At 48.3% G+C, this 25,021-nt stretch overlaps 1 protein-coding gene across 1 annotated transcript in view; it reads right to left on the bottom strand.

Annotated features, from left to right (window-relative positions):
* DOC2B (double C2 domain beta) overlaps positions 1–25,021 on the bottom strand; it is a 139,844-nt gene that overhangs the window by 77,017 nt on the left and 37,806 nt on the right. The window contains exon 3 of the mRNA XM_083587876.1: positions 1,926–2,000. Within this exon, the coding sequence (XP_083444002.1) occupies positions 1,926–2,000 (75 nt within the window). The remainder of the gene's footprint in view (positions 1–1,925; positions 2,001–25,021) is intronic.

Genomic DNA, 25,021 nt, shown 5'->3' with positions numbered 1-25,021 from the left:
AAAGTCTTGGAGCCTCAGCTTCAGGATCTGTCCTTCCAGTGAGCACTCAGGGCTGATTTCCTTCAGAATGGAGAGGTTTGATCTTCTTGCAGTCCATGGGACTCTCAAGAGTCTCCTCCAGCACCAGAATTCAAAAGCATCCATTCTTTGGCGATCAGCTTTCTTTATGGTCCAGCTTTCACTTGCATACATCACTACTGGGAAAACCATAGCTTTAACTATACGGACCTTCTTTGGCAAGGTGATGTCTCTGCTTTTTAAGATGCTGTCTAGGTTTGTCAATAGTTACTGGACTCCAACTCCCATCATCCATGCATGGATGATGGGAATTGGAGTCCTACAACATCTGGAGACATCTGGTAGAAGAAAGGCTGGGTTGGGTTGGGATCTTTTAATCAGGGGTGGGGAACCTCTGGCCTTCCAGATGTTTCTGGATAGGAACTCTCATCATCCCTGACCAACGCTGGCTGCTGTGGCTGATGGGAATTAGAGTCCAGCAACATCTGGAGGGAGCTAAATTGGCGACTCCCGGTGTACGCAGACTGTCTCCCCACCCCCACCCCGCTGCCCTGCTTCCCCTTCACTCCTCCAGGGTTATTTATAGTTTTTCATTCCTCTCCATGCCTCGACCTTGACAGCGCCCTCCCCAAAACGTAATTCCACAATCATTTATCAATTAGCTTGCAAAGCACTGGGGCTCCCTGGCTTCTTCGCAATGTGACCTGAAAAATCCGCCACGTTTTCTAAGAATCGAGGGAGGTGGGAAGAGATTAGCATCTCAGGCACACAGACACACGCATATACCATCTGCTTGGAAGCCCCTGAAAATCAATACTTGTCTGTTTAGCTTTCGGACCACCGTTCCACAGAGCAGACCCAGAGAAATTGGCGGGCACAACTTAACTTGGGTCGAGTAATCCCGGGGAGTGGGGGGGTCTATTTAGATTAGAATGCGATTGGATATAATTATTAGTATAAACAACAACCATTTCATTGAAGAATCACTTCCTATGAAGCATTTTAAAGCCATTTCAAAATATGGTAAAACTTTTGTTTTCGTTGGGACGCAGGTGGCGCTGTGGGTTAAACCACAGAGCCTAGGACTTGCCGATCAGAAGGTCGGCGGTTTGAATCCCCGCGACTGGGTGAGCTCCCGTTGCTCAGTCCCTGCTCCTGCCAACTTAGCAGTTCGAAAGCACGTCAAAGTGCAAGTAGATAAATAGGTACCGCTGCGGCGGGAAGGTAAACGGCGTTTCTGTGCGCTGCTCTGGTTCGCCAGAAGCAGTTTAGTCATGCTGGCTACATGTCCCGAAAGCTGTACGCCGGCTCCCTTGGCCAATAAAGCGAGATGAGCTCCGCAACCCCAGAGTCGGCCACGACTGGACCTAATGGTTAGGTAATCCCATTATCTTTATTGTTTTCGTTCTTACTGGACCCTAGTTAAGACTGCAGGCCAGAGAGAGCCTCACAACTTTCCAATGGCTTGCGGTGCCTTTCCAGCTACTCCTAGAAAGACCTGCTGCATGGGGGGGGGCCTCACACCCCCAGTCTGCTCCTGCAAAAACCTACCCCACTCCCAAAACTTCACGTACATTTGGAAAACTAAGAAACTGTCGCGAGCACCACAAAAAATACCCATTTCCCAGAAGAAAAGGTGGAGGTTCTTGGAACAGCCCCCACCCCCAAATTAAGAGGCAAAATGCCTTGTACATTCACAGATAGAACCTCCCCCCACACAAAAAAAAACGCACTCCAGGCAGTCCTCCCCAAAAGCAGGTAAGCCCCCTCAACTTCCCCATCTTAATTTATTTTAATTAAAAATTGAGTGGGCACCGGGGGTGTTTGTGAGGTGAGAATGCTCCAGTGCCCACAGAGGCCACATTGGAGAAGACCCCACCCCAGATAAAAAGGGGGCCATGTTCTACCTTGCTGGCACCAGGAAGCAGGTGTAGTTTCACATATGGGTCCGAGAGTCCGTTGTGATCCATGGGCTTCAGTCCCTTTAAAAAGATACAGAAAGAGAGAAGGGAGAGAGAATGTCAGGTTATAAAGGGGGAATTCCTGCAAATAAATAAAATAATAATAAACACACATCCCCTCACTTTGGTTTCTTGCCACTCTGCTGCTCCTAGACAACAATCCCGGAATAACACAACGGGTGGCCAAATTTTGTGCAGCATCTATTAAAACACGACATCCAGTGATTAGCTCCCAGGATTAGTATAACATATTGACCCTCCTAGGCCAGAAGGGTTTCCTTTCTGACGGATAAATGTCCACCCAGAACTGCTCTTTCATGTATATGTGGTTTTTTAATAAATTATTTTATTCGGCCTTGAGCTTTTACATTTTGTAATGGTTGTTTTGTTTTGATACTGGTCATCAACTGCAATAAAACGGCTTGACTTGGCATGTACCAAGTCAGACCACTGGTCCATCCAACTCAGTTTTGTCTACACTGACTGGCAGTGACTCTCCAGAGCGTGGGTAGGCAAATTAAGGCCGGGGGGCCGGATCCGGCCCAATCGCCTTCTAATTCTGGCCCGCGGACGGTCCGGGAATCAGCGTGTTTTTACATGAGTAGAATGTGTCCTTTTAATTAAAATGCATCTCTGGGTTACAGTCATACCTCGGGTTAAATGTGCTTCAGGTTGAGCGTTTTCAAGTTACGCTCCGTGGCGACCCGGAAGTAACGAAGTGCATTACTTCTGGGTTTCGGCACTCGTGCATGCGCAGGCACTCAAAATGACGTCACGCGCATGCGCAGAAGCAGCAAAACGCGACCCACGCATGCACAGACCTGTCTTACGTTCTACTCAGGATGCGAACGGGGCTTCGGAACGGATCCTGTTCACATCCAGAGGTACCACTGTATTTTGGGGGCATAGGAATTCGTTCATTTTTTCCCCCTCCAAAATATAGTCCGGCCCCCCACAAGGTCTGAGGGACAGTGGAACGGCCCCCTGCTGAAAAAGTTTGCTGACCCCTGCTCCAGGGTGTCTGGCGATGGGCAGTCCAAGCCCCGCCTGGAGAAATCAAGAGATTGAACCCAGGACCTTCTGCACGCAAAGCAGATGCTCTACTCGCGAGTCGCTTCCTTCCAAACCAGGCCAAGGTTACTGAGAGCTGGAGAAGGATGGGCAAAGCAGCCACATTTCAAACAAGCCCGGAAACGGCATCCTGGGTTCTCCCAGTTGTGGATGGAAACCTGCGATCCATCGCTGTTCTCCAAAGCCACGATTCTGGGTAGAATCCAATAAACCACCTAGATAATTAATTACAGCCTTGCTGTTGTTCTGGCAGCTAATTCTAGGTTCCTTCCAACTCACAATTAATTCTCAGCTTAAGTAACTGAGCAGTTTCTCGAGGTACCAAATTACGGGGCTCTGGCATTTTTGATAATTGCTTATGTGCAAACATGCTCCTTTTGTTGCCACACGACTGCAGGATCCTGAGAGGGGGTGGGTGTACCTGATTAAGCAGAGGCAGCAGAATAACAAAAGCCAGGGGTGTTGTGTTGGATTCCAGGGGTGGAAGAGGAATCACAGAATCACAGCACTGTAGAGCTGGAAGGGAACCCAGGGGTCATCTAGTCCAACCCCTGCAATGCAGGAATCTCAGCTAAAGCATCCAGGACAGATGGCCACCCAATCTCTGCTTAAAAATCTCCAGGGAAGGAGAATCTATCACCTTCTGAGGGAATCTGTTCCACTGTCTTACTGTCAGAAAGTTCTTCCTTATGTTTAGTCAAGATCTCCTTTCTTGTTATTTGAATCCACGGGTTCAGGTCCCTCCTGAACCCTCCAGAGTAGGAGAAAACAAGCTTGCTCCATCTTCTTTGTGGCTTGGGGTCCTTGTATCTACGGGACCGCCTCTCCTGGTATGCCCCGCAGAGGACCTTAAGGTCCATGAATAACCATAGCTTAGAGGTCCCGGGCCCTAAGGAAGTCAGACTATCCTCCACCAGCGCCAGGGCCTTCTTAGTGATGGCTCCGACCTGGTGGAATGCTCTGTCCCATGAGACTAGGGCCCTTCAGGATTTAACCTCCTTCCGTCGGGCCTGTAAGACAGAGCTATTCCGCCTGGCTTTTAATCTGAATTCAGCCTGATCTTTTATTTCCCTTCTCTTCCCTCCCCCTCCCCTTTTATGAAGATTACCCTCTCTGAGACCCCACAGCTAATTCTCCCCTGGCCTCCTCGCTGGCCCAAGTAGGACCAATTCAGCCAGCTAGCCCTGGGGATTTTCTAAAGCTGATTTCCCCAAAATTGATTTGTTATTCATGTTTTTATACTGTATTTTATGCTGCTTTTATAATTAAGTGTTTTAAATTCGTTGTCAGCCGCCCTGAGCCTGGTTTTTGAACTGGGAAGGGCGGGGTGTAAATAAAATTTTATTTTTTTATTATTATTCCATGTGGCAGCTCTCTAGATATTTGAAGATGGCTCTCATATCTCCTCTTTCCCAGGCTAAACATAACCAGATTCCTCAACCGTTCCTCATAAGGCTTGGCTTCCAGACCCTTGATCACCCTCGTTTCCCTCTTCTGCACATCTTCCAGCTTGTCGATATCCTCCTTAAACTGCACTTTCGCCAATATCCCTCCATGAAAGGGTAGATAAGAATTGGCGGGGGTGAGGTCGAGATGTCTAGAAGCCCCCTCAAAAAACAGAACATGTGCAGTGCCTATACCATGGGTAGGCAAACAAAGGCCCTGGGGGCCGGATCCGGCCCAATCGTCTTCTTAATCTGGCCCGCAGACGGTCCAGGAATCAGCATATTTTTACATGAGTCGAATGTGTCCTTTTATTTAAAATGCATCTCTGGGTTATTTGTGGGGCATAGGAATTCATTCTCCCCCCGCCTCCAAAATATAGTCCGCCCCCCCCCAAGGTCTGAGGGATGGTGGACCAGCCCCCTGCTAAAAAAGTTTGCTGACCCCTGGCCTACACAATGGTGACTGAAGTACTTTGGAAGAGGGCATGGCTGACAGAATGGAGCTGTAAACAGGAGCGCTGCACGCTGCAACACTTTGTTGCAGTCTCATCTGCCAATGGATACCCGCCATTACGCCAGGTGAACCTGTGGCCCGAAGGCCTGATTTCACGCAGTCCTCTGGCCTAATTTCATGTGGCTGGGGAGGAGGGGAGGAGAAGGAAGGGGTGGCAGCGTGAGAACGAGAGAGAGAAAAGAGAGTGGCCAGGAAAGAGAGTTGAATGGGTGCCCTTGGCCATTTTCCCCTCTGAGCTGCCCTAACATATGACAGCAAGGAAATATGGGCCATGATAGGGCAAGAACATGGGCTCCATGATCACTGCAGATGGTGACAGCAGCCACGAAATTAAAAGACTCCTGCTTCTTGGGAGAAAAGCAATGACAAACCTAGACAGCATCTTAAAAAGCAGAGACATCACCTTGCCAACAAAGGTCCGTATAGTTAAAGCTCTGGTTTTCCCAGTAGTGATGTATGGAAGTGAGAGCTGGACCATAAAGAAGGCTGATCGCCAAAGAATGGATGCTTTTGAATTCTGGTGCTGGAGGAGACTCTTGAGAGTCCCATGGACTGCAAGAAGATCAAACCTCTCCATTCTGAAGGAAATCAGCCCTGAGTGCTCACTGGAAGGACAGATCCTGAAGCTGAGGCTCCAAGACTTTGGCCACCTCATGGGAAGAGAAGACTCCCTGGAAAAGACCCTGATGTTGGGAAAGATGGAGGGCACAAGGAGAAGGGGACGACAGATGACGAGATGGTTGGATAGTGTTCTCAAAGCTACCAGCATGAGTTTGACCAAACTGCGGGAGGCAGTGGAAGACAGGAGTGCCTGGTGTGCTCTGGTCCATGGGGTCACGAAGAGTCGGACACGACTAAACGACAACAACAACAGGGCAAGAACGGAGGCGTCCCTTCCCATTCTTTTGGCCTTTTGACTCTCTGAAAATGGTTGGCTATGTCAGAAAAAAATTATCATTCTCTCTCTCTCTTTTCCTAGGCTTCACTAGCTCAGCAGAGCTTTTTGCTTGATTGCACAACCGGAGAGTCTGCAATGTGGTTGTGTGTGTGTGTGTGTGTGTGTAGATGCTCATAAAAGCCGCCTCTTTCTCCCTCCCAGAAAACAACCGTGAAATAGACCCTGCGTAGCAATTTGATTTTGCTGCAATTGAATTACCTTCTAAGGAAGCCATAATGGGCCTTTCTGAAATGACGTGGGAGGGGTAAATGGATTGACGGTGTTGTTTCTTTGTGTATGTGTTTGTGTGTGTGTGTGTGTGTGTGTGTGTGTGTGTGTGTGTGTCCCCCTGATGTCATTTCTGGCCACCTGACGGAGCCATTGAGAGGCCCCCTACTTTAATTATAGCATGAAAGAGGCGAAGGCTGCTCCAGCACTATGCATTCAGAAACAAAATGTGCCACTTTAAACACCCACTGCTTCAGCTCCCCCCCCCCCAAATAATCCTGGGAACTGTAGTTTGTCAAGGGGTTCTGAGAGTCATTAGGAGACTTCACTGGGGTAAAGTGTGCATTAATTGGTGGCTGTGTGGAGCAGTTATTAGAGTGCTGGACTGAGACCTGGGTTCAAATCCTTCACTCAGCCATGAAGCTCACTGGCTGATCTTGGGCCAGTTACTGCCTCTCTCAGCCTAGCCTACCTGAGAGGGTTGTTGTAGAGATAAAATGGGGAGGGGGGGAAACTATGCACACCATCTTGAACTTCTTGGAGGGAAAAAGCAGGCTGTTAATGTAAGAAATTATCTATATCTATATCCATAACTATTTTATATATATATATATATAATCTATCTATCTATCTATCATCTATCTATATATAATGAAAGCAGATTATATTAGGGGAAATTGCTTTGCAAAAAAGAAGAAGCACCTATTAGTAGCAATTTTCCCTAAAATGCAAATTCCTAATGAAATTCACCCTGAAATTCACCCCTATTCTAGTCCTCATGAAAATGCATTAGCATTTTAGGGCATGTTTCTGCTAATAGATGCTTCTTTTTGCAAGCCATTTCCCCTAAAGTGTACGGTAATGGATTTGTGTCTACCAACTTTCAGAGCAGACCCATTGAAATGAATGGGCATGAGTAACTTGGCTACATTCACTCAAATGGGACTAACTCTGAACAGAATTTGGTTTGACACAAGCCAAGGTATAACATTTATGATATGAAAAGTCACAGGGGGCTTTACGGGGCATGAGCCGATCGGGAACAAAGCAGTCTGTCCGCCCCAAAACTTTTGCAGGCTGGGATAGTATTGGAAGTGAGATTGTGTCTAACTGCCCTGATAACATTGTGAGCACAAATCGTCCCAAATGCACAATGAAAAGGATCCCAGTGGATTTGGGTGGCTTCAGAATGCAGGTGGGATTTCTAAATCGATGTTAGACAGCCAGAGATTAAAATGATTGGAGGGAAGATCAAAAGGAGAATGAAAGCTGAGCTCATTTTTATTTTTTAAGAATGGGGGGGAAGTTCCCAGGCTCTGTTGAAATATTGAAGGCTTTTAAAATGTCAGCCTCCAGAACAGGCACTGCAGCCCCAAGGATTTGCCCTGTGCTAGATGATCTGTCTGGATTCTGTACAAATTAACACACAGAGAAGAAGTCTCTAGCATAGTCCTGTCAATGTCCTTGAAAAAAACACAGGCAGACAAAAGCCCCACACTGGCTAGCACAAAGATGGGGCAAGAGAGAGGGTGGGGGTGGCCATTTGAAACTTCCCCACAATAGAGGCAAATTGGCAGCTTATTGGCAGAACATCTGATTTGCAGAAAGTGCCAGGTTTAATCTTTAACATCTTCCAGTTGGGCTGCAAAAGACCCCTGACAAAAATCTGTTGCCAGCTTAACTTCCAGGAACATTAGGTGACCTCCAGCATCCATGAAAAGCAAGCGGTTTTGGCTATGGTAAGGTAAAGGGACCCCTGACCATTAGGTCCAGTCGTGACCGACTCTGGGGTTGCAGCGCGTACAGCTTCCGGGTCATGTGGCCAGCATGACTAAGCCACTTCTGGCAAACCAGAGCAGCGCACGGAAATGCCATTTACTTTCCCGCTGGAGCGGTACCTATTTATCTACTTGCACCTTGACGTGCTTTCGAACTGCTAGGTGGGCAGGAGCAGGGACTGAGCAACAGGGGCTCACCCCGTTGCGGGGATTCGAACAGCTGACCTTCTGATCGGCAAGTCCTAGGCTCTGTGGCTTAACCCACAGCGCCACCCGTGTCCCTTTTGGCTATGGAGCCATACCCAAAAGCCCAGAGAGAGAGAGAGAGAGAGAGAGAGAGAGAGAGAGAGAGAGAGAGAGAGACCTTCATCTTTCAAATTCACCCCACCCCTTCCCTTCCATGCAGTCTTTGACTTAACCCTCTCCACCTCCACCTCTCAACTGAAGCAAAACCAAAGTAATCCACTAACTGATCACAGCAGCTGCTGTTAGTACCCTCAAGTATTTAAAAAATGCATCGTGTTTATCTTAAGACACACACACCATCCATAACAAATGCATCACGGTTGTTTGCACATTTAAAACGCAACAGTAAACAAACAAACAATAAGACATTTCTTCATTAAAACAAATTTTTTTAAAAATAGCCAAGAAGCATGGGATAAAAGCAGCTCAGTGGTCTAAGCTTGGTTGGATTAGGCTGTGATTCTATGTCTAGTCAGAAGTAAGCCCCATTGAATTCAATGGAGCTTATTCCCAGGTGGGGGTTAGGACTTCAACTACTCATAGTCACTTACCTGCTTTTTTGCCCTCTGGTTTTTTTGTGGGGGGGTGGGGTGGGAGGAAGGAGAACAATTGTCAAAATTCAGATTGTGTGCACCTTGGGAGCAGAGACCTGCCTCCTGTACTCACTGTTACTCTGCAAAATGGCAATGCACATTTTGTGACAAACGGAGTGTTTTGCAACACACCATGGCTACAGTGATAATATTTGGCCTGCCTTTGTCCTAAACCAGGCATGGCCAAACTTGTCCCTCCAGATGTTTGGGGACTACAACTCCCATCATCCCTAGCTAACAGGACCGGTGTTCAGGGATTATGGGAGTTGTAGTCCCAAAACATCTGGAGGGCCGAGTTTGGCCATGCCTTTCCTAAACAAATGCATGACAACGCAGACCACAAAGCGAGGGAGGTGGTTGTGAGAGCAGAGGCTGTAGTCACACATTCCCAGGGGCTCCTAGACCAGCAGAGAACAGTGGGGCCGTTTCCCCAAGTTTGCACAGATGACCTGAGAAAGTCGCTCATGGTTTCAAATGCCTTGTCTCTTTCTGGTCTGGACGCTCCAGTTATTCTGGTGGGTTAGGCTGAGAGACAGTGAGTGGCCCAAGGTCACCCAGTGAGCTTCATGGCTGAGCAGTGATTTGAACCCTGGACTTCCAAGGTCCTAGTCTGACACTCTAACCACTGCACCACACTGGCTTATCATTATTTTCACACGATCATTCCAGAGCAGGATGGTACAATGGTTAGAGTCTCAGACTAGGTGTGGGAAACCAAACCAAATCCCTTGAGGCCCACCGAGTGACCATGAGCTGGTCTTCCTTTCTCAGCCTAGCCCACCTCACAGGTTCGTTGTGGGGACTTAAAAGAGGGATAGAGATCCAGGTTCACCACCACAAGCTCTGTGGTGGATATGAACTTGGAGGCTGGGTTACTGCAATGTGCTCTTGCTCGGACTGCGCTTGGAAGCTCCAGTTAGTACACAATGCAGAGGCTAGACTGCTGGCGGGGGCAGACAGCAAGACCAAAAAAGGAAGCAGAAATACTGTATCCAATTAAGTTCTACTCAGAGTAGAACACTGAAATGAATTGTTATAGGTTTGGAGGGTCAGTCTGGATTATATCTGTGGGTCCCTTCGAGGCTTGTGATCCTATGTATGTGATGTTTAGAATCAAGTAGAAGAGGCCACTGAACCGGTCAGCCAAGTTCCTTTGTGAGATGATGGCCTTAGCTGGCCAGTTAAGTACCACCATTTACATGTCTAAAGAGGTTGCTCTGTTGCCGTGGAGACAAATGGATGGGTGTTTTCCAAACCTCCATTCTCCTAGAATGGAGAATAATAGGCCGTGTGTGTGTGTGTGTGTGTGTGTGTGTGTATGTGTGTGTGTCTGTGTGTGTGTGTGTGTGTGTGTGTGTGTGTGTGTGTTGGTTGGTTGATGCTGGAAGGTGGGAATGTCTTGCTCTGTGCTGGACCTAAAGCTGAGTTTGGGGCGTCCCTGGAACCCTAATAGGGAGACAAGATCTCTTGTGATGTCAATGCCGCAAGCTCAGGTTGTATGGATGTGTAAATAAAACCATATATCCTAAAGACACAGCAATCCCCACGGATCTTCATTCCCAGGAAACCAAACTTTGGGGAAGTGCCAGAACTGCAGGAATCTCTCACAGCTTGGAGACTGGGATGCATGCAGCAATGCAAGCCTAAAACATCCAGGGCCATTCATTTCAATGGGTCTACTCTGAATAGGAAGAACACTGGCTAGAACCCGGAGTGAGTAAGCTGTGGCAATGGGGTGCATAAGAAACACGAAACCGTGACTCCCGCTAGCAATGAGCTCAGGTGGCGCGTGCCAACAACTCGGGAGCAGCAAATTGGCGAGCCTGCGACCTGCAAATTCCCCCAAAATTGGGAGGTAGGCGGCACCTGTGAGCAATATCCGGACACAGCGACCGGCAGCTATGAAGCGGTAGCCAAAGCGCCTCCCGCACCCACCCCATTCTCTTTGAAGCACCTTGAGCAGCTAGATTTCATGCTGCGGTGTGAGATGGGCCAGCCTAGGTCTCGCAGGGTGCAATAACAAGACACGTGGCTAAGCCAGGCCTTACCTTTCGGAACTCAGCCTTCGGTACCTGGTTTCCCCCAGGCCGAGAGACAACGAAATGGAAGTGTGGCAGAATGGAGAAAGGAAGTGGGGAGGGGAATAACCACAAGGAGGGGAGGGGGAAACAGAGAAAACAGAAAAGAAACGTGTGAAGAATGAAATGGAGACAGTTCCTCTGAGCAGGGTGGGTGGCAAAGGGTTAAGGATGGGCTCAACATTCTGAACATAAAACGCAGACAAATCAAATTCTTGGGGATAGTATTATTATTATTATTATTATTATTATTATTATTATTATTACTCTGCCTTTCCCCCAGACAAGGCGGTTTACACAAATAGAATCAACACAGAGAAAATACAAAAAGCTAACGCCATTGAAAAGTAATGGAACTCTAATAGAATTAAAGCAATTCAAAGAACGAATCTATTAAAATGTAGATAATAAAAACAGTGCAGCACTATTAAAATCCATCTAAGTCAGAGAAGGCAAGGTAATGAACCCGAGTAGATTTTCATAGCTCAGTTGGTAGAGTGTGAGACTCTTAATCTCAAGGCCGTGGGTTCAAGCCCCGAGCTGGGTGAAAGATTCCTGCAGTGCAGGGGGGTTGGGATAGATGACCCCTGGGGGTCCCTTCAAACTCGACAATTCTATAATTCTATGGCTTCAATGGGTCTACTCTGAATGGGATTAGCACTGGGAACCAGGAGGCCTCCCCAAAAAACTAGGGGCAATATTAGCAGTTACAAGGGCAGCAAGGTTCCGCCTGGCTTCATTCTAACAGCTTGGAAACAGGTTGAAATTCAACAGATGTGGTTCTCCCCAAAAGAAAACTTTGTGGGAGGGGTGAAGATTTTTTTAAATTTCATTTTATAATACATACAACACAGAGAGAACACACAGCAACATATGAAATTTAAAAAGAGCATAACAATTACAATAGACCCACAACATATGTATATTTAACTTGTGCGTGTTCAGATTTAAGTGTTTGGCAATATATATATATTTTAAAATTTAAAAGTGGGTGGGGAAGGGGTTGGCGTCCAGGAAAAAGGGCTTTGGCAATCTCGGCTGCCGCTCCATCCAATGTGTTTTGACTATATAGTGGTACCTCGGGTTACATACGTTTCAGGTTACAGACTCTGCTAACCCAGAAATAGTGCTTCAGGTTAAGAACTTTGCTTCAGGATGAATTAAGTTCTTAACCCGAGGTACCACTGTAAAATGTACTTGTGTGGGGCACTCTCTCAGTGATTCCTTGACTTGTCTCATACTCTAAAGCAGACCATCAGTACAGTGGTACCTCAGGTTACCGACGCTTCAGGTTACAGACTCCGCTAACCCAGAAATATTACCTCGGGTTAAGAACTTTGCTTCAGGATGAGAACAGAAATTGTGCTCCGGTGGTGCAGTGGCAGCAGGGGCCCCATTAGCTAAAGTGGTGCTTCAGGTTAAGAACAGTTTCGGGTTAAGAACAGGCCTCCGGAACGAATTAAGTACTTAACCCGAGGTACTACTGTAACTGATTTGGGCTTTAAGCACAATCTTCGGAATCTAACCCGCGTGCTAAGTTGTGGGCTGACTGTATCTAACAGGCACACAGAATGAGTCCAGTCGCACATGGGTGAAAAATAACAAAGTCCAAGTACAGACTATTGACGGTGTCAGATCATCAGGTATCGCTCCAGATTCACCAGGCTTGTGATTCACCAGGTTGTGTTGAAACTGATGCTTCCATTGTATATGAAATAAAGGGATGGCAAATCATACAAAAAGCGTCTGTCGAAATCTCCAATTATGTGTGATTTTCTCCATTGTGACTACGTTCAAGAGTGAGCCGTACCAAGCGCCCAGTGTAAGATTTGGAACTGTTTTCCATCGAGCTGGAAAGAGCACGAGGCTCTTAATCTCAGTGTCGTGGGTTCGAATTCCACATTGGGCAAAATATTCCTGCGGCGCAGGGGGCTGGACTAGATGATATTTGGGGTCCCCTCAAACCCTGCAATTCTATGACTATTCCAGCTGCCAAGATCACATATATATAAAACCAATTTTTGGGGCAATATATCTCCAATGGTTGGTTCCCATTGGCTGTAAGCTGCTTTGGGTTGCGCTGGGCAAAATAAAACGAATTCCATAAATAATAATAAAATAAATAAAAAAAATAAAATAAAATAAGAATAATCACCCCCAAATCTTGACCCTCTGCTTAAGTAGGGCTGCCATACATCTGGACATTACCAGGATTTCAAAGGCAGAATTGACATGGAAAACAACGAATTTCGGGGGTCCTTTACCTTTTTTCTTTTTTTAAAAAAAAAAAGCTTAACAGTTTGGAGGTCTTCCCAGTGCTTTTTTCCTAGGGGGACATATGCTCCTAAACATTTTGTGAATCTTTGTACTTTTGTCCATTTTACTGCATTTATTTCCCCCGCTTTGAACTATAAAATGGTGATTTTTCTTGAGTCAAAATGGGAGTACCCATAAACATTTTTTTAAAAGAAAAAAAAGCCCTTGGTCTTCCTAAAAAAACAAAACAAAAAACGTTCAACAACTTTAGGAGTGTCCTGGTTTTTACTTTTTGAAATATGGAAACCCTAGTTCAAGATTCGACCAGAAGCTTACAAATACAGTGGTACCTCGGGTTAAGTACTTAATTCGTTCCGGAGGTCCGTTCTTAACCTGAAACTGTTCTTAACCTGAAGCACCACTTTAGCTAATGGGGCCTCCCGCTGCCGCCGCGGCGCGATTTCTGTTCTCATCCTGAAGCAAAGTTCTTAACCCGAGGTACTATTTCTGGGTTAGCGGAGTCTGTAACCTGAAGCGTATGTAACTCGAGGTACCACTGTAACAAATTAAGAGTCGCGTTTGGAGGCGAAGGGGGGGTGACCTCGGCTGCCCCTTTCGCCCCCCCCCGATCCCCTGGCACAGGACCCCCCCGGTCTATGGCTGGACCAGCGAGCCGCCCTCCCTCCCTTGTTAGCCCCCTTTCCGCGTTCCGCGGGAGATTGCGCCTTTGTCACTTTCCGCTCCGCTGCCCGCCTCCCTCTCCCCCGCGCAGTCCCTTTTTAATAGGTTCATTCGACGCTACACTTTCCTTTATTATTTGACAAATGGGATAACAAATGGAAAAAGCACTCAATGTGGTCTAAATGGAAAAGCAGAGGAGGGCAGGAGGAGCGGGGGGTGGGGGGGGGGGAGAGAAGGGTCTCCAAAGCACCAGCGCGCACGACACAGCCTTATAGAGAAATGCAATTCTCCATGACATTTTTGCTTTCAATTAAAATAGAGGAAAGAAGATATTTGAAGAAGAAAAAAATAAAAATAAAACAGGCCAGGGAAAAAACCAACTCCATCACACATCATTCAGGGCCTTTTCCCTCCCTACAGCTTTGCAGGCAGGAAAGCTTTTCTTCTTTGTGGGCAACCTTCGTTGGGGGATCGGGGGGGGGGGGGACACATGCAAGCAGGGGGAGGAGCCAGAGACAAAAGTGGGCGGTGCAACTTACACGGGCTTTACCTCTGCCCGTTGGACTCAATTTTGCCCCTCTCTTTCCCCCACGCAGAGACATCAGCTTGCCAACAAGGTGGTTATAGTATAGTTAAAGCTATGGTTTTCCCAGTAGTGATGTATGGAAGTGAGAGCTGGATCATAAAGAAGGCTGATTGCTGAAGAATGGATGCTTTTGAATTATGGTGCTGGAGGAGACTCTTGAGAATCCCATGGACTGCAAGAAGATCAAACCTATCCATTCTGAAGGAAATCAGCCCTGAGTGCTCACTGGAAGGACAGATCCTGAAGCTGAGGCTCCAATACTTTGGCCACCTCATGAGAAGAGAAGACTCCCTGGAAAAGACCCTGATGTTGGGGAAGATGGAGGGCTCAAGGAGAAGGGGACGACAGAGGACGAGATGGCGGGACAGTGTTCTCGAAGCTACCAGCATGAGTTTGACCAAACTGCGGGAGGCAGTGGAAGACAGGAGTGCCTGGCGTGCTCTGGTCCATGGGGTCACGAAGAGGCGGACACGACTAAACAACTAAACAACAACAACATCGCCCACGCAGAGAGGCAAGGAGTGTGATAGAGTTCAAGCATACATTCCCAGCCCAGCAGAAACCCTCCAGGAGGATGTAAAGTGGGGCTGGTGAGGGGTGTGGCCTGGTGGGAGTTCTGAGGGCCAGGTAGAGTGACCTGGAGGGCCACATTGAGCCCCCGAGCACTGAGGTTCCCTCCGACACCTAGGTCGGCGGTTTGAATCCCTGGGACGGGGTGAGCTCCCGTTGCTCGGTCCCTGCTCCTGCCAACCTAGCAGTTTGAAAGCACACCAGTGCAAGTAGATAAATAGGTACCACTCCGGCGGGAAGGTAAACGGCGTTTCCGTCCGCTGCTCTGGTTCGCCAGAAGCTGCTTAGTCATGCTGGCCACATGACCCGGAAGCTGTACGCCGGCTCCCTTGGCCAATAAAGCGAGATGAGCGCCGCAACCCCAGAGTCTGCCGCGACTGGACCTAATGGTCAGGGGTCCCTTTACCTTTACCTTTAAGAAGTGGGGAACATAGCAACCCTTGTTCTTCCTCCCCCAATTAAACGCTTCTGCCCAGCACAAACCCACCTATTCTCTCTCCCCTCCTTCTCCTCCTTCTCCACCCGCACTGCTGCAAAGGGTTGTCTACTTCTTTAACCCCCCCCCCCCGAACAAAAGCACCTCATGGGGAACGATTTATCCTGTGAGGCTTCCCCCACCCCATCACCAGTTCTCCTTCAGTGATCTGATGGGCGACAGCATGATGGAATAGGCAGTCTGGTCCAGCAAGGCTCTGCTCAATTTTCTCACATTCTTATCATTCTTTTAAAAAAACAAAAAAACCTAAAGCTGTAAAATGTACATTTAAAAAATAAAAACCTCAGATTGCCCAGAATTATCCATTAAACACAGATTATCGAGGCAGGAAAGGAGGATAAAGGGATTCCCCCCCCCCATCTACACAAGCTGTTCTTTCAATTTCTTCTTTGATGCATTTACCCTTTTGTCAGAGGGAGGTAAACAACGACCCAACTTCACTGTATACATCAAGGGAAAAGGTTCCTACGGATCAAAAGGGATATGAGCGATACATCTTTTGATAGTGGGAAGATAAGACGAACTGGTTTTTTTCTACGCTGGGAGGAGCAGGCGAAAGAGAGAGATTAGCTGTGATGGAGAGATGGCTGTACAGGAAATCATATCTGGAGACAGCAAGGGAATATAAAGAGAAAGAAGCAGACAGGCCTGAGATTTTCATTTCAACTGAGTCTTAAAACCAGCCAAGTCCCCAAACTGTGCCCAGCTAGATCCACGAGACGTCCACAAAGAAATAAATGAAGGGATGAAAAGCTTGAACATGACCTAACTCGCAGAGGAGGTTGTTTGCTGCCTCCCTGCTTGAGTGCCTGTCCGCTTGGGCCTGGGTCTCCTCTCTTCACAGGAACATAAAAAGCAGCCCCACTGGGTGAGGACGGAGACCCACCTATAGCACGTCATTCTGTTACCCAAAGTGACCAATCAAATGCCTCCGGGAAACCTATTAAGCAAGGCGTGAGGGCAGCCGCTGCCTCCCACTGTCAATCTCCAGATCCTGGAGGTAGTATAAAGCCCTTGCAATTGGTAGCCATTGATAGCTACACCCTACCTGAGTTTCTTTAATTCCCTTTAAAGTCAACCCGACTCTGGGGTTGCGGCGCTCATCTCGCTTTATTGGCCGAGGGAGCCAGCGTACAGCTTCCGGGTCATGTGGCCAGCATGACTAAGCCGCTTCTGGCGAACCAGAGCAGCGGACAGAAACGCCGTTTACCTTCCCGCTGGAGCAGTACCTACTTATCTACTTGCACTTTGACTGCTTTCAAACTGCTAAGTTGGCAGGAGCAGGGACCGAGCAACGGGAGCTGACCCCGTCGCGGGGATTCGAACCGCCGACCTTCTGATCGGCAAGTCCTAGGCTCTGTGGTTTAACCCACAGGGCCACCCGCGTCCCTTCCCTAATTTAAAACACCCCAAATATTGTGAGCTTTCCTGGGGCACAGATGCTCTACCACTGAGCTACAGAAAGAAGTTCTTCTTTTCCCCTCTTCTGAATCTCTTACCCTTCAGCCTTCATTGGATCAATGGCCCCTTGCTTCCCTGCCATGGAGAGCTAGCAAAATCTCCCTAACCCCTTTCCCAACCCACTGGCCCTGATTTTACTCTCCATGTTCCCTTGCTTCCTTACTCACATTCCCTTGCTCAAACTAAAAAGCAGGTTGACCCTTCCTCACTGGGATGTAGTTCCAAGCTCTTTGATCGTTCTGGTTGTCTGCCCTTCCCAAATTCTCTGAGCGTGTCTCTGGAGGGGTTGCCTGGTTCTGATTCTGCCAGCTAAATTGGGACAGGTTTACTTATGGAGGTGGCAATCAGAGCCCAGAGGAAGTCTGGCTGTGATTATATATCAAACGAATGTCCTGATCAGAAATTGCCAGGGGTCATCCCTTGAGATGCATCCAGTCAGAACAAGATCATCCAAGGACACAAACCCCGCAGTCCCAGTGGCCCAGGAAAGTTTTAAATCAGCGTCGGTCACAAACAAGTAAAGCGAATCTGTTTGGTTTGCCTTGGTTTTCTCCCACCTCCTTCACCCACCCCATCCTCTCTGAAGCACATTTAAAGCCCTATGTGGCCTAGGACCCACGTACCTACAGGACCGCCTCTCCTGGTATGCCCTGCAGAGGACCTTAAGGTCCACAAATGACAACATTTTGGAGATCCCAGGTCGCAAGGTGGTTAGATTGGTCTCAACTCGGGCCAGGACCTTTTCGGTACTGGCCCCGACTTGGTGGAACGCTCTGTCACAAGAGACCAGGGCCCTGCGGGACTTGACATCTTTCCGCAGGGCCTGCAAGACAGAGCTGTTCCGCCTGGCCTTTGGTTTGGACTTGGTCTGACCCTTATGTTTCCCTCCCCTTATGGTCTTGATTTATCAGCTACTTTAAAATGAGGCTACATTTTAAATTGCATTTTAACCTGGATTTTCAATTGGTTCCCCCCCTTCTCTTCCCCCCCTATTATGTTTTTACTGTGATTTTATTGATGTTAGCCGCCCTGAGCCCGGCTCTGGCCAGGGAGAGCGGAGTATAAATAAAATTTATTATTATTATTATTATTATTATTATTATTATTATTATTATTATCATCATCATCATCATTAATATACAGCACACACACACAAACCTTGTGGCTGGCATCCGTCTGTCTCGAGAAACAATGGAGTGTGCCTCCGGGGGTGAAGTCCAACAGCACCGGAGTGACCTCCCTGGGGCACAAGCCTGGGCAGTGTGTATGGAGGTCCTGGGCTACCCAGATGACAAGAAACACACACACACACCCCGGCTTCGCCGATGTGGCCCAAAGGAAAGCAGAGCACCAGTTTGGCTGCAAGAGCTGCTGGAAGGAGGTGTACAAGGCACCATCCAACCGTTTTAGGGTCCCCACGCCAGATTACACGAAGCAAAATGGGCTCCGTAATTTGTGAAAGGTGACCAGAGCAAGACACTATCTCAAATTACATCCGTAATCACTGCAAAACATGGTGATGTTGAGCAGGAACTTTATTAGGGCAAAATATACTTTGAGACCGCAGGAAGTATAGGCTAATCCAGCGACTCCCAAACTTTTTTGGGGGGGGTCCCGCACCTTCAGTCCACCCCCGTTGTTCAGCCTGGACACTGAGGTCCAGCTCCGAGGGCCTTCTGGCGGTTCCCTCCCCGCGAGAAGTGAGGTTACAGGGAACCAGGCAGAGGGCCTTCTCAGTGGTGGTGCCCACCCTGTGGAATGCCCTCCCATCAGATGTCAAGGAAATAAGCAACTATCTGACTTTTAGAAGACATCTGAAGGCAGCCCTGTTGAGAGACGCTTTTAATGTTTTTAATATTCTGTCGGGAGCCACCCAGAGAGGCTGGGGAAACCCAGCCAGATGGGTGGGGTATAAATAATGAATTATTATAATTATATATTATTATTCCATAAACTCACCTCCCGTGCCCGCCACCCTATAAAAAACATTATTCAGAATAGGGGGTTTCACGGCCCACAAAGAAAAACAATAGCACAGTAGAATTCAAAACAGTAACAATTAATTGCACATCGATTCAAAATCCAGTTAAAACTATTTAGTATAATTAATTCAACAAAATGGATGGACTTGATGCTGTGATACCAGCTTTTCGAAGTCTGATAGCATTTACACCTCCAGTGCCCCCTGCCTCCCCCTTGCCCACCCCCCAAAGGTAATCCTACTGCCCCCCCCCAGAGGCAGAAGCACCCCCTTTGGGAAACCAGCTCTCGTCCTCATCCAGTCAGTCCCTGACACTGGGGCATTTGGTCCCTTCTGATGCAGAGAGGCAGCTTGACCACAGCTTGAGGAGGTACAATGTTGTGTCTCTGCATGAGTCACCTCTTCAGACAATTGGGCCAACAGCTCAGGCAGAAAAATGGGAAGGTGTGGTCCCACCTGCGAATGGTGGGCAATCCTTGCTCTTTCACACATTCAGAGAAGCAAAGATCACCAGTGTCGACGCAATGATTCTTCAACATCAACTTGGTTGGACTGGTCATGTTGTGTGGATGCCTGATTATCATCTTCCAAAGCAACTACTCTATTCTGAACTTAAAAATGGAAAGCGTAATGCTGGTGGTCAACAAAAGAGGCTTAAAGACTGTCTCGAGGCAAATTTTTTAAAATGTAGTATAAAGGTAAAGGGACCCCTGACCATTAGGTCCAGTCATGACCAACTCTGGGGTTGCGGCGCTCATCTCGCTCTATAGGCCAAGGGAGTTGGCGTACAGCTTCCGGGTCATGTGGTTAGCATGACTAAGCCACTTCTGGTGAACCAGAGCAGGACACGGAAATGCCATTTACTTTCCCGCTGGAGATGTACCTATTTATCTACTTGCACTTTGACGTGCTTTCGAACTGCTAGGTTGGCAGGAGCTGGGACAGAGCAACAGGAGCTCACCCCGTCGCGGGGATTTGAACCGCCGACCATCGGATTGGCAAGTCCTAGGCTCTGTGGTTTAACCCACAGCGCCACCCATATAAACATCAACAATTGGGAAACACTTGCCTGCAAGCGCTCCAGTTGGAGAACAGCCTTTACCAAAGGTGTCATGGGCTTTGAAGACACTCGAACTCAGGACGCAAGGGAGAAACGTGGTAAGAGGAAGGCACGCTTGGCAAATCAACTCCTGCCTGGAAACCCATGTCCCCACTGTGGAAGGACGTGTGGATCCAGAATTGGCCTCCACAGTCACTTACAGACTCACTGTTAAAACTGTGTTTATGGAAGACAATCTTACTTGGCTACAAGTGATCGCCAAAGAAGAAGTAGATCGCGATGTTTGAGGGATGAATGCTTCCCTTTTAAAAAAAATACCTTGGATAGTCTTTGAAAACTGTTGGCTTAGTCAATCTGAGCACCGATGGCCATTCATTGCTGTTAAGAACAATAGATTTGGTTTCTTAACACCTTTAAGCCTCCTCTGCCCACCCACCCACTCCCCGAAAGGAAAGGAAAATGGCAAGAGTTATTTATAAGCCAGTGCAACCCACGGCCAGCCCAACATAACGATTATTTACTTGACGCTCCTGACCGCCTTGTCAGCTTATAAATGGGGCTGTTAAATGCTGCTAATCACGTCCTGCAAAACGGCTCTCTCTGGCGGCTGCATAATTGGCAGCCACTAGGTTTCCACCACCCCCTTCCTTCCCAATGCTCTTTTTCCATTTTGCAAGAAAAGGGAAGAAAATATGATTTTCGAAAAACAGAGCTGCGCACAAGTTGCAGCTTTGCTTCTGCTAAGCTAGCGGCCCTCACCTGGGAAGAACATCCCGCTCTCAGGATGGGGGGGGGGCTCTCCAGTGATGTAAGGGGGGGTGGATACCGAAGCAGGGGTGGCGACATCGATGCAAAGAGTTGGTGCATGATAGGCATTTAATTTTTATTTTCTGCTATATTGCACAACACAACCATATCTCAGATTGTTCCAGGGCACCTTTCTCCAGCGAGCAAAAGCAGGCCTGGCGTTGTTCCCATTCCCTAGCCTAAGAACTTAAGAACCTAAGAATTTCCCTGCTGGATCAGGCCCATCCAGTTCAGCAGCATCCTGTTCTTGCAGAATCATAAGGAACAGGAATTTGTCTCCAGATTTTTTTCAATGAATCCGGGGACCCTTTTTTTTTTTTTAAGCTGAGTAGCAACAGGGAGTCAGTGGTGGGGATGGTGAAGCAAAAGACCCTGAGCCCAAGCACACATGCAGATTGTATAAAGGTGCAAAGCCCTTCTTTCACACCCTGCGAAACATAAATGCACAGTTTTTTAAAAACTGGGCAATGGCGTGCCACGCGCCCGTGACTCTCAAGCCTTCCCTGATCTCCTGCCACCTTCCTCCTTTGTTTTGACAGATCGGGGGAGGCTCGGGAGTCGTGGGCAGGCAGCCGTTGCCCAGTTTTTAAAAAACTCTGAGCATTTATGTTTCGCAGGGTGTGAAAGAAGGGCTTTGCACCTTGCCTGGCAGAGAAACTGCACGCATTGCGCCCCTTCTCGGCAACGGCCGCCAGCCTGTGACTCCTGAGAAGAAGAAGAGTTTGGATTTGATATCCTGCTTTATCACTATCCAAAGGAGTCTCAAAGCGGCTAACATTCTCCTTTCCCTTCCTCCCCCACAACAAACACCCTGTGAGGTGAGTGCGGCTGAGAGACTTCAGAGAGAAGTGTGACTAGCCCAAGGTCACCCAGCAGCTGCATGTGGAGGAGCGGAGATGCGAACCCGGTTCCCCAGATTACGAGTCCACCGCTCTTAACCACTACATCACACTGAGCCTCCTCTGATCTGTCAAAACAAAGGGGGAAGGGGGCAGGAGATCTATACCATTGAACCACCCTTGTTCACCTTCGGCATTGGCGGCGGCAGCAAGCAGCTCCTGAAGCCAGCCAGAGCCAACTGAGCTACCAGGCTGGCTCTGGGCTGCTGAGGCTGCCACTGCCACGTTTCCCGGGGACAGATTTGCAAATCTGGGGACATTCCGGGGACGGAATTTGTCCGGGGACAGATTTGCAAATCCGGGGGCTGTCCCCGGGAACCAGGAACGTCTGGTAACCCTATCTTAAAAACAAAAACGAGCTTCCCTGGAAGCTGAATTCTGTAGATGTTGCGTCAAAGATAAGAACGAGAGGAGATGCCTGCAGGATCAGGCCAGGGACTCATCCAGCCCAGCGTCCTGCTCTGACAGTCTCCAACCAGATGTCTCTGGAAAGGCCACAGTCAGGATCTGGGCAAAAAAGCAACTCTCCCCTCCTGTGTTGTAGAGAGCCAGTGTGGTGTAGTGGTTAAGAGCGGTAGTCTCGTAATCTGGGGAACCGGGTTCGCTTCCCCACTCCTCCACATGCAGCTGCTGGGTGACCTTGGGCTAGTCACACTTCTCTCTGAAGTCTCTCAGCCCCACTCACCTCACAGAGTGTTTGTTGTGGGGGAGGAAGGGAAAGGAGAATGTTAGCCGCTTTGGGACTCCTTAGGGTAGTGATAAAGTGGGATATCAAATCCAAACTCCTCCTCCTCCTCCTCCTCCTCTTCTTCTTCTTCTTCTTCTTCTTCTTCTTCCTCTGTGTTTTCCAGCCACTGGTTTTCAGAAGCATAGCCATTTATCAATAGCCCATTCCTCCACCATGAATTTGTCTAAACTTCTTTTAAATCCATCTAGGTTAGTGGCCATCACTGCCTGCTCCTGTGGGAGGGAGTTCCACAGTTTAACTGTGCTTGTTTGTTTGTTTGTAGCATTTGTACCCTGCACTTTAGCCAAAAAGGCTCCCACACCAGCTTACATAAAATCAAGGCAAGACACTCCCTACCCGCAGGCAGACAATCTAAATTCAGTTTAAGGCTTTGTCAGAGTCAGACCCGGGACTAGATTTAGTATAAGGCACTTTCCTCTGTGCTGATTTTGATGAGCTTTTAAATTCAGACCCACAGTATCTGGCATCTTGCTTTAATTTTACAGGAAGGGCCTTAGCTCGGTAACAGAGCTTAGCTGGGAGAACCCAGGTTCACTCTGTTAGAATTCCTGCTCCATCGTTGCAGTCATGCGATTGTTGTCTATCACATGACGGTATATGGTTTGATTCCACAGAGTGGGAAGTGACGGAGACAGGATGTTTGTGTTCCTGTGTTTCGTGAAGTGGGACTATTGTCCTTTGTTCTTTTTCTCTTTGCTGTCTGATGCTAGAGAGAGAGGGAGCCATGTTGCAGTGCTCCGTGTGTGTTTATATGCAAATAAAGTAGATTAGCCAAAATGCTGAGTTGCTGAGGTCTGTCACGCAAGCTGCGAAGACTCTGCAGATCCCTAAGTTTGCCAATATCTGTTGGTATCAGTCGCTATGGTGTTCGGGCAGAAGAAAGCTTTTTAAGCTCCCAAACGATCGACCAGGAGGGAGGGAACATGCCAGTCGGGCATGTGTCTCAGCCAGGGTCCTACTTGAGAGTAGGGCGAGCTCCTGACACACTCTCAGTCTTCTCCAGATTGGGCTAGAAAAAGTTCCCTGCCTGAAACTCTGGAAAGCCTCTGCCAGCTGGTGTCGACAATATTGAGCTAGATGGCCTAACAGCCTGATGCAAATTAGGCTGCTTCCTGTGTTCCTATTTGAATCGGTCCTTAATGAGGACTGGAATCTTTATTTGGAGGCAAAGGTCTGTAACTCAGTGCTAGAGCACAGTGGTGTAGCGTGGGTTGCCATCGGGGCACAGACAGATGCCAAGTGGGGGACCCGGCCTCACAGGAGGAGAGAGCCACTGAGGTCTGGCCTCCATCTCCGCGGTCTCCCTGCCTCCTCTCCTTTCCCACCTGGAAACGGTTCCTATCAGGGCTGGGTGGCAGCGGCAGAGATGTTGGTGGGGAAGGGTTTTCCCAGCAGGGAGAGGGAAGCAGATACACACCCCCTTAAAAAATGGACCTGGACAGCCGCCCCTCTCGCTACACCACTGTTTGTCTGCAGAAGGTGCCAGGCTAAGTCCCTGGCATCTCCTCACTTGGAGAGGCACAGGGTAGGGGTCCCACTCTTTCTAGCTGTATGAATCCCCCAACAAGCTATGGTGGGGGTGAGAAGACCACCACCTCTCCACGGCCGCCTCTCTCGATTCAAATTCTGGCTCAAGCTTCCTCTGTGAAAGCAGAAGAAGGCAGCACAACCCCCACCCCACCCCAAATTATCTCCAGGAAGCGGGGTGTTGCGGAGTGTGGGCTGGGAAAAGCTATATCGACAAGAAAGGAAACAGAGGCGGCAATTAAGGAACCTGCATTGGACGGGAAGGGAAATTACTCATCGTCACACACACACACCCTGCCCCACTTTCCCAGCAACGTTGCCAACTCGCTCCGTCATTTTGGATGCGCACCGTGCTTTCCCGCGTATAAGACTAGTTTTTTCCCCCCCTTTAAAAATGACTCTGAAAAGTGGGGGTCGTCTTATACATGGGTAGCGCACAGGGTGGACGTTTGATTGGTTGCTGCCGCGGCTGTCAGAGGCTATCGGGCGTGTCATTGGTTGCTGCGCCAAGGGCTGCTGTTGATTGGCTGACGCTGTGGCAACTGGGCGGGTGATTGGCTGCTTCTGCCGACGTTGGAACAGGCGAGAGGCGGATTTTGTGTCGCGTGATGGTGAGCTCAACAACCCAAAAACAGGGAGCGTCATATACATGGGAAAATACGGTAAGTCCACCTTCAGGGCCACAGACTGGAGAACACCCAGGTATCCATCTGCCCACTCACTTCTCCTAAAGACCACCACATGTTCACTGCTTTGCCAACTTCCTACATTTGTCTTTTTCTTTTTTTATGCTTTTTATTGGTTTTCCATTTCAAACAAACAAAATACAGTAATATTCAACAATTATCTACCCATTTCCTTACCCAGCACTCTGCCAAGCACTAACTTCCTTCCCTCCCTTCAATAGGTTTTCTTATTTCAATCTCCTTTCCACAGTTTCTTATTATATCCAGTCCACGTCGAAAGATTTATTTCAGTCCTGCTAGAGTCTTCAAGGGATGCGGGTGGTGCTGTGGGTTAAACCACAGAGCCTAGGACATGCCGATCAGAAGGTCAGCGGTTCGAATCCCCACAACGGGG

The sequence above is a fragment of the Podarcis filfolensis genome, assembly GCF_964270895.1.
Source record: "Podarcis filfolensis genome assembly, chromosome: 15".
Lineage (NCBI taxonomy): Eukaryota > Metazoa > Chordata > Lepidosauria > Squamata > Lacertidae > Podarcis > Podarcis filfolensis.
This window is presented reverse-complemented; position numbering and strand designations above follow the sequence as displayed.